Source organism: Petaurus breviceps, unplaced genomic scaffold (genome assembly GCF_028583685.1).
Source record: "Petaurus breviceps papuanus isolate PSGF00001 unplaced genomic scaffold, PetGlider_PUasm1.0 532, whole genome shotgun sequence".
NCBI lineage: Eukaryota > Metazoa > Chordata > Mammalia > Diprotodontia > Petauridae > Petaurus > Petaurus breviceps.
The window spans coordinates 838,354-854,660 of record NW_027186361.1 but is presented as its reverse complement, the minus strand read 5'-3'; the positions used below and the strand labels follow the sequence as shown (position 1 = coordinate 854,660).

General features: G+C 42.7%; 2 protein-coding genes across 3 annotated transcripts in view; one reads left to right on the top strand and one right to left on the bottom strand.

Annotated features, from left to right (window-relative positions):
• STEEP1 (STING1 ER exit protein 1) overlaps positions 1–16,307 on the bottom strand; it is a 75,676-nt gene that overhangs the window by 4,493 nt on the left and 54,876 nt on the right. The window contains exons 2-5 of the mRNA XM_069102181.1: positions 11,978–12,164; positions 2,153–2,270; positions 978–1,019; positions 375–513 (exon numbers count right to left, since the gene is read on the bottom strand). Coding sequence (XP_068958282.1) covers positions 375–513; positions 978–1,019; positions 2,153–2,270; positions 11,978–12,101 — 423 coding nt within the window. The 5' untranslated portion in view covers positions 12,102–12,164. The remainder of the gene's footprint in view (positions 1–374; positions 514–977; positions 1,020–2,152; positions 2,271–11,977; positions 12,165–16,307) is intronic.
• Positions 1–16,307, top strand: part of UBE2A (ubiquitin conjugating enzyme E2 A) — a 276,953-nt gene that overhangs the window by 246,169 nt on the left and 14,477 nt on the right. The window lies entirely within an intron of this gene.

The following is a 16,307-nucleotide window of genomic DNA, read 5'->3' as shown; positions in this document are numbered from 1 at the left end:
CACACACATATTTAAAGGCAAGAAAAAGAACAAAGCCACAAGGAGCAGAAGTTAGGCAAGACATGAAAAGGAACACACAGTATTCTCTACGTTGTTAAATGCTAAGGGTTTTAGCTAAGAGTTTTCTCCTTATTCTGAATGTTTCTTTAATTATTGCTGATATTAAATTTATAAGGACCAGTGTTTTGAAGCTTTAAAGCAGACATCATGAAAAAGACAAATGTCTATAAAGGGCCTTCATTGCTGTCCCACTGGGAAGCTGAGCAGAGAGAGAAAACTGAGCCGTGCTTCACCTCTCCTCCTTTGGCAGACAATTCAGGCCTTAGCTATCAGTGCTGTCTATAGGCTACTTTTCCTTATACAATAGCAGTTACCTTCTTAGGAGGTTCTTGTTTTTGACTGTATATGTTGGTTTTCCCAAAGCCCTGCCCAAACTTGACAACTGCTCCATCCACGATAAAGGTCACAGGGGCATTTTTCTGCTGGTGTTGGTAAAACAGCAACAAGCCACACCTGTAAATAGCAAAGATTCAGATCCCCATGCCATGGACTCTCAAGGTGCACCAAGGAAAGGGAAGGCAGCCATGGTGGAGTCAAAGGATGGCAAGGGTTTGGAGTCAGAGGCCCCTGGTCGGAATCACTCTCACTTGTGCCTTTGTTTGGTACAGATCTGAGGAGGCTAGATGTCAAGCTGGGAGAGATCTCAGAAGCCACTGAGTCCAGGCTCACAGGGTTACTAAGGATCTGAGATCCAAATGTTGTAGACTCCAATAGACATTACAAACAGGTCCCACCACAAAGACAATGCCCTTTTACAAATCCATCGCTGCTCCCAGGTACTCAAACATATGACTGTGAAAGGACTGGTATTTTGAATAAGGAGAATTTGGAGGCAGTAAACTTATAAGTAGAAGAATATGACAAAAGTAGACAGAAACAATTAGAGCCGTAATGGAGGAGGGGATAGCAATACTCACTTTCCACACTTCTTTCGGAACTGTCGTTCTATGCCTTCAGACCTGCAAAGACAAAGGAAGAGGTCACAGGGAAGAAAGAGACGAAGCGGTGGCACCCTGCTCACCCCTGCCCGTTAGCAGCCACATCACCTGCTGTTCTCCAATGGCAAGGGGGAGGGGGGGGGACGACAGAGGGGGCGCTTTTCAACGCAGGCTCACTTTGTAGACGGAGTGACTCTGGGTCATTAAGCTTCCCCTAGCCCACCTGCAGAGAGCTACAATCGATTTCTGCTGCTGTCTCCCTGGGGCCAGTGATTTGCCTTCCCTTGTGAATGCCAGTTTGTACCTTGCTCTCCTGACACAAACAGTTTCTCTTTAGCAACTGGACAGAGCCCCTGTGAGAGCAGCTGCTAGACCCCAGCTGTCTCGCTCTCATTCCCTCTCCCAGCTCTCGCTCTCACTCTCGCTCTCTCTCTCTCTCTCTCTCTCTGTGTGTCTCTCTCTCTCTCTCTCCCTCCCTCCCTCTCTCTCTCTCTCCCTCCCTCTCTCTCTCTCTCTCTTTCTGTCACACACACATACACACACACACATCCATTGCACGAGGTCTGTTCCAACTCTTTTCATTAATGAGGAAGGCATCCATTGATGAAAACAACAAAGAAATCCAAATTATAGGAAATATAATTCTTCCAAATAGGATCTGAATATCACAGAAGCAGAGCTGGGATGGTTGGTCCATCTAGCCCAACCCCTTCATTTGACAGATGAGGAAACTGAGGCCCAGGGAGGGGAAGGGACTTACCCAAGGGCACAGAGGCAATAAACGTTGGACAGGGATTTGAACCCAGAACTAGTGCTCTTCCCACTGCACCACACTGTCTCCTTTTAATCTCACACCCAGTCCTCTGCTTTCTGCAGTAGCTACTTTTTCAATTCCTTTGGATTCAATTGACAAAGCCAACTGCCCCCAAAGCTAACAAATGGGCAGAAGATTGTTAGCAACAAACAACATCGTAACACGCCTGGGGAATAACAAACCAAAAGAGACACATCTACTTGGGTCCATCCAAGGCTGAGAGAATTTGAGCCTGACCACAAAGCAAAGAGAAAGCTGTAGCCCAGCTCAGTAGTCAGCCACATGTGCCCTAACCCTCCCCACCACAGGAGCTCCCCTAGAGAGAGAGTGGGCATCTTACCTCCGGAGATGGACACTCTCCTCTTCTTCTGTGTTACAGAACTTGTGAGCATGTTTGGCTGCATCAATCACCCGGGCTCGGTCCCGGGGCCTCATGGGTAATTTCTCTAACTGGCAATCTTAAGAAAGAAAGGGAGATGGGTCACTGGGGGTCATGGCTCAAGGGAAAGTCTGGAGGAAGGTCCTTGTAAGATTGTTTTCCACCCCCAAAACATAACAAAACTTATTAGATCTAAGATGTTTAATTTTCACTGGCATTTGGCACTGCATTGTCTTAAGGACACCACTGATGCTTCTAGAGAAAATGTTTACATGGGCAAGGAGAAGTCTTCTTGGCCTGCAACTTCAACAATAGGAACTAGCTGATAGGATCCTTTTATCTACCAATTCTGTGAGTGCCTGACAAATGCTATGCCAGAATCGAGGCCTCAAACCATGTAGGCGGCACAGAACTCTAAGAGGAAAGTTGGGGTAAGCGGATGAGATGCTCTCAAGAATGTCACTGTAACAACACAGCCACAAGCACAAACAATTCCACTGAGGAATAAAAGGAAACCATCCAAAGAGAGTAAAGTGGGGATGCCAAGAACTCACCAACCAACCTATACTTTAAAATATATGCTTATTAAACTGTGTAAAATAAAAGTGGCAAAAGATGAGAGAGTTTGATGCTGGAGGGGCTGTGGGAAGCCAGCTTATGCTAATTTGCTCCTGGGGGAGCTTGAGCTTGGCCCAACTGTTCTGGAAAACAATTTGGAATCATACAAGAAGATTTACCAAACCGTTCATCCCTTCTGACCCAAAGATCTCCACATTAGGCTTTATATGCCAAGGAGGTTAATGACAGGATGAAAAGACCTGTGTGCATGAAAATAGTCATGAAAAATATGCACCAAAGTATTGTCTGGAATTTAAAAAAAATAGCTGAAAACAAAATATGTACCCAAAGACTGGGAAATGGATATATCAAAACGGTGGTGGAGAAATGTAATAGGATATTGTTGCACCAGAGGGAAGCAGTCAGAGAAACTTGGGGGAATTCCTATGAAGGGATACAGAGAGAAGAAAGAAGGTCCAAAAGAACACTATGGATAGTGACTATATGATGTAAAGAAAGACAACAAAATTTGAACCACATACAACGGACAACATTAAAGTACATAGCCTTCCAATGGGTTAATGACTGTGGCAAACTACAGAAGTGAGATTTATTATCATTTGCAATCACTCTCATAGGGTGATTGCAGGTAATAACAAGGCCTACTTTTGTGGGATTCTGTTTGACTATTTCAGAGAAATGTACTTTGGGGGGTGTTTGTTGTGAGCAAAAGAAATGCACCAGTAAAGTTTTAAAATAAAAGCAGAGACCTACAGGGGATGAAAGCAAAAGAAAGTTAAACTGCAGATGAATGCAGAAATCGACAGCATCCTATAAAAATATTGGTGGAGGGAGGAAGTGCTTAGAACCAGCTGTGGTGGATGATAACAGAGGACATTTGGAAAGCTCTGCTGAGTGTCTAACTTAAGGAGGTCAAAGACACTGTACGAAAATAAGTTATAGCAATCCCTTTTAATTGTAGTAGAGGACTGGAAACAAAGAGGTTGCCCAGCAGTGATGGAATGGCTAAACAAATTGTGGTACGTGAATGTAACAGAACAGTGAGAAACAATAAATAGGATGGATTCAGGGAGACCTGAGAAACCTCATATGAATAAATGCAGACTGAAGTGAGAAAAACTAGGGGCACAGTTTCCAAAACAACAATGATAATAGTAATGTCAAGGAAAATGGCATCGAGAAACTTCAGAACTCTGATTACCCATGACTCTGGACTATTGATGAGAAAGCATTTAGGTGCTGGACTATGGGTACAGAAGAAGATATATACTTTTAAAAAACACGAAACAGAAGCTCACTGTATAGAGAAATGTTTGTGTTTATTGGTACAAGTATTTCAAAAAAACAAAAACAAACCTAAGAAACTACGTCAGATGCAAGAAGAAGATCAAGGAAGGGAGAACACCATGGCTGAAGTAAGAGGGGATAATTTTGACAAAAATAAAAGTTACTAAGTTTTTATTTTGTTTTGTTTTCTCTACCAGACTTTTCTCTTCAGACTTCTAAGAATAGAACAAAAATGGGTAACATTAAGTTAAAATTCAAGACAAGTGAATGGATGGCAAGAGACTGTCTCCCAAGTTGAAACTGCCAGGCTCAGACAATCTATATCTCAGGGTACTTAAAGAGTTGGCAGGCATGACTGCTGAGCCAATGTTGGCAATTTCTGAAAAAGCATGGGAACAAAAAGAAGGACTGGAAAGAAATGTCCTAATGTTATTTTTTTAATGGGGGAGTGGTGGATAGGTTGCTAAGTGTGATCTGAATTCCTGGCAAGACTGTAGAGTATATTATTTAAGGAATAGCTTGTGAACATATAGAGAAGGATTTGATCACCTAGGACCATCAAGTCATGCCAGACTAACCTCATTCCTAATGTGACAGGTTAGATCATGGAAATGTAGTAGACACGATGTGTCTAAATTTAATCAAAGCATTTAACAAAGTCCCTTGTGTGCTGCTTGTGGACACAATGGAGAGATGTGGAATGGATGATAATACAATTAGATGGATGGTTGAAGAGGCTTATAGCTCTAGAGTTGGCAGAGACCTCAGAAGCCATCTAGTCAAACCTCTTCACTTTATGAAGGAGGAAACTGAGGCCAGAAGGGGAAAGGGGTAGGGAATAACCATTTCTATGGTGCCTACTATGTGCCAGGCACTTCGCTAAGTGCTTTTCATAAATATTAGCTCATTTGATTCTCACAACAACCCTGGGAATAGGTGCTGTTATTATCCCCATTTTATAGACAAGGAAACTGAGGCAAATAGAGGTTAAGTGACTTGCTCAGGGTCACACAGCTATTCAGTATTAGAGGCAGCATTTGAACTCAATTCTTCCTGATTCCATGCCCAGCTCTCTATCCATTTCACCACCAGCTAGCTGTGCTTAAGTAGCCTGCTCAAATTCAGAGATTGCCAAGTATCAGAGCCAGGATGTCAACCTTATTCTATGGGAATTCCAAAGGAGTCTGGGTTTAAGTGAACTTGGAAGGAAATTCTCAAGTGAAACGACCCACAGATGCTGTTCAAAGTATCTATCACAGACTTGAATGAAGGCCCGCTCATTCCAGTGGTACATCTGCATCACTAGGGGCATTGTTTCCAGAATTACACAGGTGAATGAACCATGTAGACTACTGCTGCCCTTTCAGGCCACATTAGAGAGACTTGGTGTTCACTTATGGATACCACATTTTAGGAAGAACAATGATTCTTCTGGGGTGAAGAATCACAGGCTAAGAGCTGGAAGAGGCCTTAAACACTATCAGGTCCAACTCACTTCATTTCACAGAAAAGGAAATAAGCCCAGAGAGAGTTAAGTGACTTGTCCAAAGTCAGACAAGTTATAAATGGTAGTAGGGCTAGGATTTGAACTCAGGTTCTAGGATCCTAAATCCAGTACTCTTTTCCTTTGTAATATGTTGCCACAGGAAGGCAACAAGGATGGAGACTATACCATGCCTGAGTCCAGGGTGACCTTAGCCAAATCATTCAACCTCCTTGGGGATTGGACTAGATTAATTCCAGTTCTAGATCTAGGATTCTGTATGTGACCAAATCACTACCTTCACTAGGCCTCGGCTTCTTCCTCTCTAATCAGTCAACAAGCATTTATTAAGCACCTACTGTATGCCAGCCACTATGCTAAGCACTAGGGAAACAAAGAAAGGCAAAAGACAGTCCCTGCTCTGAAGGAGCTCACAGTCTAATGGTAGAGGAATAAGGACTAGATCTGAGATTTCTTTGGCATCAGGAACACTGAGGTGAGGGAACTCCCACTCCTAATTCAGGTCAGCAGTTTCTCTATAATGTGTAGTCTTAGAAAGGAACCTAGGGGGAGGGGAGTGGAGTCAAGATGGTGGAGTAGAAACAGGGCTTCTGCTGGGCTGTGGCTCCTACCATCTCCAATTCATGTAAAAGGTGACTCTGAACAAACTTTGGAACTACAGAACCCACAAAATGACACAGAGAAGATAACCTCCCGCTGAGGACAGCCTGGCAGGCCAGCAGAAATCGGCCAGCCCAGTGCTGTGGGAGTCAACCTCCTGAAAAAGATCCCAAAAAGAAAACTCCTAGGAGTATTATAGCCAGGTTCCGGAATTCCCAGATTAAGGAGAGAATATTACAAGCAGCCAGGAAGAAACAATTTGAATATTGTGGAAACACAATCAGGATAACCCAGGATCTGGCAGCTTCTACACTGAGGGACTGAAGGGCTTGGAATGTGATATTCCGGAGGTCAAGGGAGCTGGTACTAAAACCAAGAGTCACCTACCCAGCCAAACTGAGTATCATGTTTCAGGGGAAAATATTGTCATTCAGTGCAATAGAGGACTTTCACGCATTCTTGCTGAAAAAAACAGAGTTGAACAGAAAATTTGACATTCAGATACAAGAAGCAAGAGAAGAATGAGAAGGTAAACAGGAAGAAGAAATCATAAGGAACTTATCAAAGTTGAACTATTAACATTCCTACATGGAAAAACAAAAAATGTAACTGATGAAACTTTTCTCAGTAGTTGAAGGGATTAGAAATATATATATATATATTATATATATATATGTCTTTATATGAGGGTATGCAGGCATATGAATACATATGTGAATGTGTGTATATATGTTTACAGGTATACATAGACAGAGGGCACGGGACCAATTTAACAGGAAGGGATGATACTTAAAAGGTGAAATTAAGAGGTGAGAGAGGAATATAATGAGAGGAGATGGGGAGAGACAGATTGGGGTAAACTATCTCATACAGAAGAGGCAAGGGAAAAGGGTTACAATGGAGGGGAAGAATAGGAAGGCAAAAGGGAATGGGTCAACCTTATTCTCAATGAATTTGGCTTAGGGAGGGAATGACATACACACTAAATGGGGTATCTCACCCTACAGGAGAGTAGAGGGAAGGTGATGAGAGGGGGCTTGATTGAAGGGAGGGCAGGCTTGGGGAGAGGGAACTTGGAAAAATCCACTTTTGAAAAGGGATAGGATCAAAATAGAGAATAGAACAAGTGGGAGGTGGGATAGAAGGGGAGGGAAATATAGTCAGTCTTTTACAATATATGTACTATGGAAATGTTTTGCATAGCTACACATGTACAACCTATATTGAATTGCTTATCTTCCCAGTAAGGGTAGGTGACAAGGGAGGAAGGGAATGAATCTGGAATTCAAAGTTTTAAAATCAAATGTCTAAAATATATACATATATATATATATACTATTATCAACATTATTTTACATGTAAATGGGAAATAAGATATACAGGCACTGGGGCATAGAGATCTACCATGCCCTACTAGAAAAGTCGAAGGGGGTATGGGAGAAGATAGGGGAGAAAGCAGACTGGAGGAGGGGATATCCAGTGGGATTGCTATTTTGAGGTGGTGGGTAGGGGAAAAATGGGAAGAAAATTTGTAACTCAAAATCTTGTGGAAATGAACAATGTAAACTAGAAGTTAATAAAGCATTTGATAAAAATACAAATACAAATATAATTGTCAATAAAAAAAAAAAGAACCTAGGGCACTGATCTGCTCAGGGTCACATGACCTGTATGGATCAAGGGGTGAGACATGAACCCAGATTTTTCTGGCTTTGAGGTCACCTTTCTCTCCATTATAGCATGCTATGCAGTAGGGGAGACAACATGTAAATAAACAGGCACATATAAGATACGTGTAGAATAGATGGAAAGTAATCTTATACAAATAAAACCAACATAGCCAAGATTAGAAGGAAAGCAGAAAACTGGGGAAAAACTTTCATAGTCAATCCCTCAGATAAGGGTCTCATTTCTCAGATATTTATATAAAGAACTCTGTCAAATTTATAAGAATATGGATCACTCCTCAATGGACAAATGGTCAAAGGATATGAACAGGCAGTCTTTCAATAAAGAAATCAAAACTATATGTAGTCATATGAAAAAAATGTTCTAAATCATTATTGATTAGAGAAATGCAAATTAAAACAACTTTGAGATACCATCTTATCAGACTGGCTAAAATGATAAATGCACTTAAATTGGGGAAGGGCTAAATAAGTTGTGGTATTGGATTGTGATGGAATACTACTGTGATAGAAGTAGTGAGCTGGATGATTTTAGAAAAACATGGAAAGACTTGGACCTATGAAGGAAGATGCTATCCACCTCCAGAGAAAGAACTGAAAAATAGAAATATGCATAGTGTGGTTTAATATGTATGTGTGTATCTATATGTATACATACATATGGATATAGGTATAAATGTGTGTATATATCATGTTAATATATTATATATAATCATGTTTAATTATAGTCTTTTCTAGGGCAGGAGAGAAAAAAAAATAAGGGGCAGTTGGGTGGCACAGTGCATAGAGCACCAGCCCTGGAGTCAGGAAGACCTGAGTTCAAATCCGGCCTCAGAAACTTAACACTTACTAGTCGTGTGACCTTGGGCAAGTCATTTAACCCCAATTGCCCTGCCGCCCCCCTCCGAGAAAAAAAAATAAACAGTGCACAGCAGAGGACAGAAGAAAACTTAGAAGGAAGCACAGAAAAGCTGGTCAGTTTTGAAAATAATGTGCAGTATTTATTATATAGATTTTCCCTTTCTTTGAATTTTTTTATTTTTGCTTTTTGGAGGGGGGAAGGTAGGTCAATTGGGGTTAAGTGACTTGCCCAAGGTCATACAGCTAGTTTTTGTGTCAAGTGTCTGAGGCCGGATTTGAACTCAGGTCCTCCTGACTCCAGGGCCAGTGCTCTATTCACTGCACCACCTAGCCACCCCATATAGGTTTTCTTGAAATGGAAATTTATTGTTTTACATTGAATCCTCTCTTATGTTCTGTTAGATATATGGAAATGTTCTTTTTTTCTTTTCCTTATTTTGTATTTAAGTTTAAAATTAATAAAAAAAATTTTCAAAGTAATCTTAGAGCTCAAGCAGCTATAAGTCTGCTACAGAAGGTGGCATTTGAGCTGAGTGCTGATGGAAGCCAGAGGAGCTAAGAGGCCAAGGTAAGAAGGGAGATGTTCCATTCATATGGGACATCCAGTGAAAAGGTAGAATAGAGAGATAGAGAGTGGGGCCAGAGAGCCTTTGCCATTGGATCAGAGTATATGGAAGGGAGTAAAGTCTAAGAAAACTGGGGTCAGGTTAGGAAGGGCTTTAGAAGCCAAACCACTGGAGCTTACTGAGGAAGGGGGGCCACCTGGTGCTTTAGGAAGATCCCTTTGGCAGGTGAGTGGGGGGATGGACTGAAGTGGGGAAACCAATTAGGAGCCTACTGAAATAGTTGAGGCAGGAAGTTATGAGGGTCTGAACTAGGAGTGTGACCTTCTGAGTGGAAAGAAGACTCTCTCCCTCCCCCCTCTCACTTGAGGACTTTGCTTCTTTCCTCTTTTATTTGTTCTTAGTTTCTTTTGCTGGCCTTCTAAGTGTGGGTGCTCCCCAAGATTCTGTCCAAGGCCCTCTTCTCTTCTTCTAGATCCTGATTCAGTAAATTCATCAACTCACTTGGGTACCACGCCCAAACTCCCCCCTCAGCTTTAATCCCACATCACCAAACACCTTTTGGATATTTTAAGTGGGATGTCCTAGAGACATCTCAAACTCAACATGTCAAAAATAGAACATATTATCTCTAACCCCAAGCCCTTCCCTTTTCCAAGCAGTGCTACTTTTATCAAGGCATCATTCTTTCAGTCTTGTCAGATTTATACATTCGAATCATCCTCACACCCCACCCCCACCCTACATATCCAATCAGTTGCTAAATCTTGCTGTTTCTACCTCCAAAAACACATGCTGTATCTGACTCCTTCTCTCCACTCACATGGCTACCATCTTAGTTAAAGACTTTATCATCTGTCCCCTAAAGTTCTCTAGGAGACAATAGCCACCTAATTACAATTAGGTCTTCACACTGAGGGAGTTAGGAGGGCAGCATCCCCACAATCTGGAAAATCTGGTCTCATTTTTTAACCCTCCCTTTCTGCCAGAGATGAAATCTGATTTTTTTTCTTTTATGAGGTGTTTACAGTCCCTTATTATAAAATTTGGGTTAAGTATTTGGTCATAGGCTATATTATACAGCACTATACGTGCATTTTATGCATTTCTGAGTTTCTTTCTTTTTTTTATTTGGAGGGGGAAAGGCAGGGCAATTGGGGTTAAGTGACTTGCCCAAGGTCACATGGCTAGTAAGTGTTAAATGTCTGAGGCCAGATTTGAACTCAGGTTCTCCTGACTCTGGGCTCTATTCATTGCCCCACCTAGCTGCTCCCCATTTCTGAGTTTCTAAACTTCTTCTGTGTCATCTGTGGCTTCCATAAAACTCTCAAAAAATTTCACTTAATTTCTTATGCCAACCTTCAATATATAAAAACCAAGATGGGGAAAGTTGAGATATGGAAGAAACAACTGTAGTCTCCCTGCCAATCTCTCACCACTTCAGCCAATCTACCACACTGCTGCCAAAGTGATTTTCCTTAAGCCCAGATCTGACCATGTTGCTCCCCTACCCAGTCATCTCCTGTGGCTTTCTATTACCTCTAGGACAAAATGTAAACCTGTTTAGCTTTGAAAGTCCTTCAAAACCTGAGCCCATCTTTCCAGTCTCTGGGCATTATTTCCACTCTGTTCCTCAAACAACATTCTCTTTGGAGTAGATAGCCCCTATTCTTGGAATGTACTCCCCCCTTCACACACATACACACACACACACACACACAGACTCAAATCTCCCAGCTGTCAGTGCCCACCATCCAAAACTACCCTGTATTTAACCACTTTGTGTGTATTTGAAAGTACTTGATATATGTTTCACATTAGAATGTAAGCTCTTTGAGGGCAGACTGTTTCATTCTTTGTACTTGCATTCCCAGCACCTAGCACAGTCCTTGGTGTACAAAATGGATGCTTTAATGTTTATTGAATGGAATTACTGAATTAACAAATGCTTACTATTGACTGACATATTGAGAAGGTAGAAATGACAAGATTTGGCAAAGGACTGGATATGTGGGGTAAAAGTAAGGAGTGGAGGATGACATCCAGCTTGCAAACCTGGGAACCTGGGAGGATGATGGCACATTGATAGTAAGAGGAAGGGAATAAAATTCAAGGTGTGGGCCGGATAGTCTTTTTTTTTTTTTTTTTGCTTTTTTTGGAGGGGGGAAAGTAGGGCAATTCGGGTTAAGTGACTTGTCCAAAGTCACAGGGCTAGTTTTTGTGTTAAATGTCTGAGGCTGCATTTGAACTCGGGTCCTCCGGACTCCAGGGCCAGTGTTTTATTCACTGCACCACCTAGCTGCCCCTGGGCCAGATCTCTTCTTCCTACTAGAAAGTCAGTTCCCCCAGAACAGGAAGCCTCTTGTTTGTTATATTTGTTTGCACAGGGCTTGGCACACAGTAAAGGCTTAACAAATGCTCATTCATTCATTCATTCATTCATTCATTTATGCATTCATGCATTCACTCTATATCTGTGCCCCTACGTTTCCAAGGGGGCCACGAAGCAGAGGCCAGAATGACACACTGAGCACGGGGGAAGGCGGGCTATTGAACGCTGAGGAGGAGCCTACTGGGAAGGGGCAGGTCTACTGGGCGGCTCGAAGGGCAGAGCGGGCTCTGTCGATCGCGGGCTAGCAGGGGCCCCCGCCCCGTAGCCCCCACGTCCTTTGCCCTTCCCCAGCCCCCAGCCCGTGCAGCTCACCCAGGACTAGCACCATCTGGCCGCACAGACAGTAGTAGACGTGAAGAGGCTTCTCGCCGTCGTCGTACTCCTCTCGGTCCCGGGTGTCCGAGCACACCACCGAGCGGGAGACCACCTTCGGCATCACCTTATCAACAGTGCTGGCCAAGTCTGTGCCTCCACTGCCGCCCGGAGAGCCGGAAGACTCGTTGGGGAGGCGGAAGACGGGCGGAAGTGACGTCATGCTCCCGGGCCCGCTATTCAGCCCCATCTCAGTCTCCAACTTTGTCTTCCCCATTTTCCCTCGGGTCTAAGCCGGTAGACCGTCCCTGCCGCCCGCCGCCCCGAGTCCCCGATCTCCTGTTGTGTTAGGTTGTCCGGGGCAACGCGAGGACCGGGTGGGGGGATCGGCTATTATTACGCAGCTTAAGGAATCAGAACGGTAAGGGCATTCGGCCTGGCTCAACTGCCTCCCCCCCCCCCCCCCCCCACGCCAGGTTCCCTGGGTTCGGGATAAATACGCCCGACATCAGTCACCCGCGTGTCTGGCTCTGGGCATTTTGAATCTGTATAATTCAGACACTGCGACCCATAAGAAAAAACAGCGCTTAGAATTTCCAAGGCAGACTAGGATAAGTGGGATCTCATCAGCCACCTAGTTCAACTGAGGCCCAGGATGGGGAAATGAGTTGCCCAAGCCAATTAGTCCGATTTATACCTTAACAGGAATTCCCTCCACAACCTATCCAAAGGGTGGCCATCCAGCCTTTGTGTGAAGACACCCAATGATGTTTACTGCCCCGAACTCAACCCATTCCCTTATGGGACAGTTCCAGCCAAGCAGGACAAAGTTTCATCCCCTTCTAACTAAGATTAATACTTCAAATACTTGGAAACAAGTCTTTTCTACAAGCTAAACACACACAGTACTTTTACACTGATTCTCATATGGTATGAACTCTAGATCCTGCATCATCCTGGCTACCTTCCTCTGGACACTTTACGGCTTATCAATGTCCTTCCTAGAATGTGGCACCCAGAACACAACACAATATTCCAAATGTGGTATGATCAGGACAAAAAATACAGCAGAACTAGCCACTCCCCAGGTCTGACCACTGAATGCAGCCTGGGACACTGGCTACTCTATCACAGGATTAGGGCGGCTGAGTGGTATAGTAGATAGACTTCCGGGCCTTGAATCAGGAAAACCTAAGTTCAAATGTGACCTCAGACACTTACTAGCTGTGTGACCCTGGGCAAGTCATTTATCCCTATTTGCCTCAGTTACTCATCTGTAAAATGAGCTGGAGAAGGAAATGGCAAACCACTCTAGTATGTTTGCCAAGAAAACTCCAAAAGGGGTCATAAAAGTCACAGAGTTGGACACAATTGAATAATAACAAGCCCAGAATTATCACATGTCAAATTTGTACTTCACAACCCCTCCCCCCCCCAAGCACTTTTCCAGACAAACTTCTATCTAGTCAGGCAGTCCCTATTTTGAAGATGTAAAGTTGAGTCTACACAGATCTTTTGATATCCTGACCCTGTCAGTTACAGTGTTAGCTATCCTGCCCAGCTTGGTGCCATCAGGATGTTCGGTTAAACATACTACCTATGCCTTTATCCAAGTCATTGACTGAAAAAGAAATTTGAACAGCATAAAATTAAGGATGGAACCCTGATACATTCTACTAGAGATATCCCACTAAGTTAATATTGTAGGGCCAAGTTAATGTTGGCTGATGAAATTACTACTTTGTAGGTCCACTTATCCAACCCATTCAAAATCTACTTACAAACTAACCCACATTCTCTCCAGCCAGAAGGGTAGGATTTGAGAGTTTGTCAGAAGCTCTGCTGAAATCAAGGTTAAACCACATCCACAACTTTTCCTTGACTTTCTAGTTCAGTAACCCTATAAAAAATAAGATTAGTCTGGCATGACCTGTTCTTGATGGAGTCATGCTGATTGTTGGTTTTTTTTAATAACCTTTTGATGCCTTTTGGTTTTATGTAAGTTATATTCACATTACGATTCTGCTACCCAATGATCCTTTCTTTATAATGATGAGAACAGGCAAAACCAATGAATACATTGAACAGCTTGATAGCAACATTCCACAACTTTATTCCTCCACTTCTTCTCCTTCTCCTTCTCCTTTTTTCATTTTCTTCTTCTTCATCCTTCATTTGTTTTTTTTTTTTTTTGAGAGAACCAATCACATTACAAGTGATGTGCTTACTCTCATGTGAATTGGATTTCAGTGAGGCAGAGTTGCATAGTCATGGGCCTCACTCTCCCAGAGTCAGGCAAGACAAAAGTCAAAGTCACTGGAAATGACCAGGGATGCAGTGGATGACTGGCATCTCCAATATCCACCTTTTGACCAAAAGAAGGAAGGTATCCTCATCTTTTCTCCAGGGTCAACTGGCCATTGCAATTAGCTATCTCCTTCAGTGTTTTTTTTCATTCCTTCACTGTAGTCATCATAAATATTACTTTCCTGCTTCTGTTTGCTTGACTCTACAATAGTTCACCCCAGTCTTCTCATTTTTCTCAGCATTCTTCATTCATGATTTCTTATGGCACCATTACCTGAAGTCGTTTGGCCATTCCCCAATGCACTTTGTTTCTGTATTTTTTTCCCTTTTTTTGGAGGGGTAATTGGGTTTAAGTGACTTGCCCAAGGTCACATGGCTAGTAAGTGTTGTGTCTGAGGCTCGATTTGAACTCAAGTCCTCCTGACTCCAGGACCGGTGCTCTATTCACTGTGCCACCTAGCCACCCTCTGGTTTTTTCCTACTGAAAAAAAATCCCGGCGGCTCTGTGTGACTATATTGTATCCTCCTCTCTATCTTTTGTAATCATCTCTTTAAGTATATATTAGAGAATTCTGCCAGAATTGAAGAATAGTTTATTTTACAAGAGTCTACTTCAATCATTGAAGCAATGTTTACCCTTCTCGAGCGCATTTGACAGTGGCTCAGCAGCCAGGTGTGCCAGTTCTTTCAGTACTCTAATATGATGTTCCTCTGGGGCTGGATCACTTTAATTCATCAAGGGCAGCTGAGGACCCTTTTCTAATCTCACTATGGCCCTTTCACTTCTGTTTCCTGTTAGCCTTTTTTGTCCCATCCTTTACAGTCATTCTACTTGACAAAGAAACCAGAAGAATCGGCCAGTTCTGCCTCTTCTGAATATTGACCCTGAATATTGAACTACATATGTCTTTAGTCTGAAACCTGAGACCATAACCAGCTAAGACAGAGAAGCTCCCCATCAGTCTGGCTACAGGGCAACAAAACCTAGGCAACTCTTGAAGACCATCTGCTGTGTCAAAGAAGGCTTACACTCTGCCTGAGCAGATGGAGTAGTCTCATCAGTGGAATCCCATATCCATAAAGCCTTCAGGATCTTTCTTCTCTGCCATCTCTTATTTTATTTCACACAATGTCTGATTTATCCATCCATCTCAAACACTTAGGTGGGTTCTCTTCTTTTTCCCAATTTATCTGAATGTGGCACCCATTTTGCTGTCCAGTAAGGACAATGATAGATTCATCAATAATCCTTTACACTGCATTATCTGAACTTCAGCACCACTAACATGCTGATGCTATTTTTTAGCATATCATTTTTACTTATTATTTTAAATGAAATTTTATTTTATTTTAGGTTCTCTCCTCTCTCTCTCTCTCTCTCTCTCTCTCTCTCTCTCTCTCTCTCTCTCTCTCTCTCTCTCTCTCTCTCTCCCCCTTCCTCCCTCCCTCCCTCCCTCCATCTTTCTCTCTCTCTGTGTCTCTCTCTCCCTCCCTCCCTTCCTGCCCTTCCCCACCTGCATTGAGAGAACAAGAAAAACAAAAACCTTTACATATACTCAAGGAAAACAAATTCACACATTAGCCATTTATATATATGTATGTATATGTATATACACACTTCAATTTTTACTCTTAGTCTATCACCTCTCTCTGCCTCTATCTCTGTGTCTCTGTCTCTCTCCCTCCCTCCCTCTTCCTCTCTCTCTCTCTCTCTCTCTCTCTCTCTCTCTCTCCCTCTCTCCCTCTCTCTCTCTCTCTCTCTCTCTCTCTCTCTCTCTCTCTCTCCCTCTCTCTCTCTGAAAGTAGATAAAAAATGCTTCATCACAAGCCCTCTGAAATTGTAGTTAGTCATTGTATTGATCAGATTTTCTAAGTCTTTCAAAATTGCTTGCTGTTGATATTTTTGTTTTGGTTTTGATTTTTGCTTTTTTGGAGGGGCAATTGGGGTTAAGTGACTTGCCCAAGGTCATACAGCTAGTTTTTGTGTTAAGTGTCTGAGGTGGAATTTGAACATAGGTCCTCC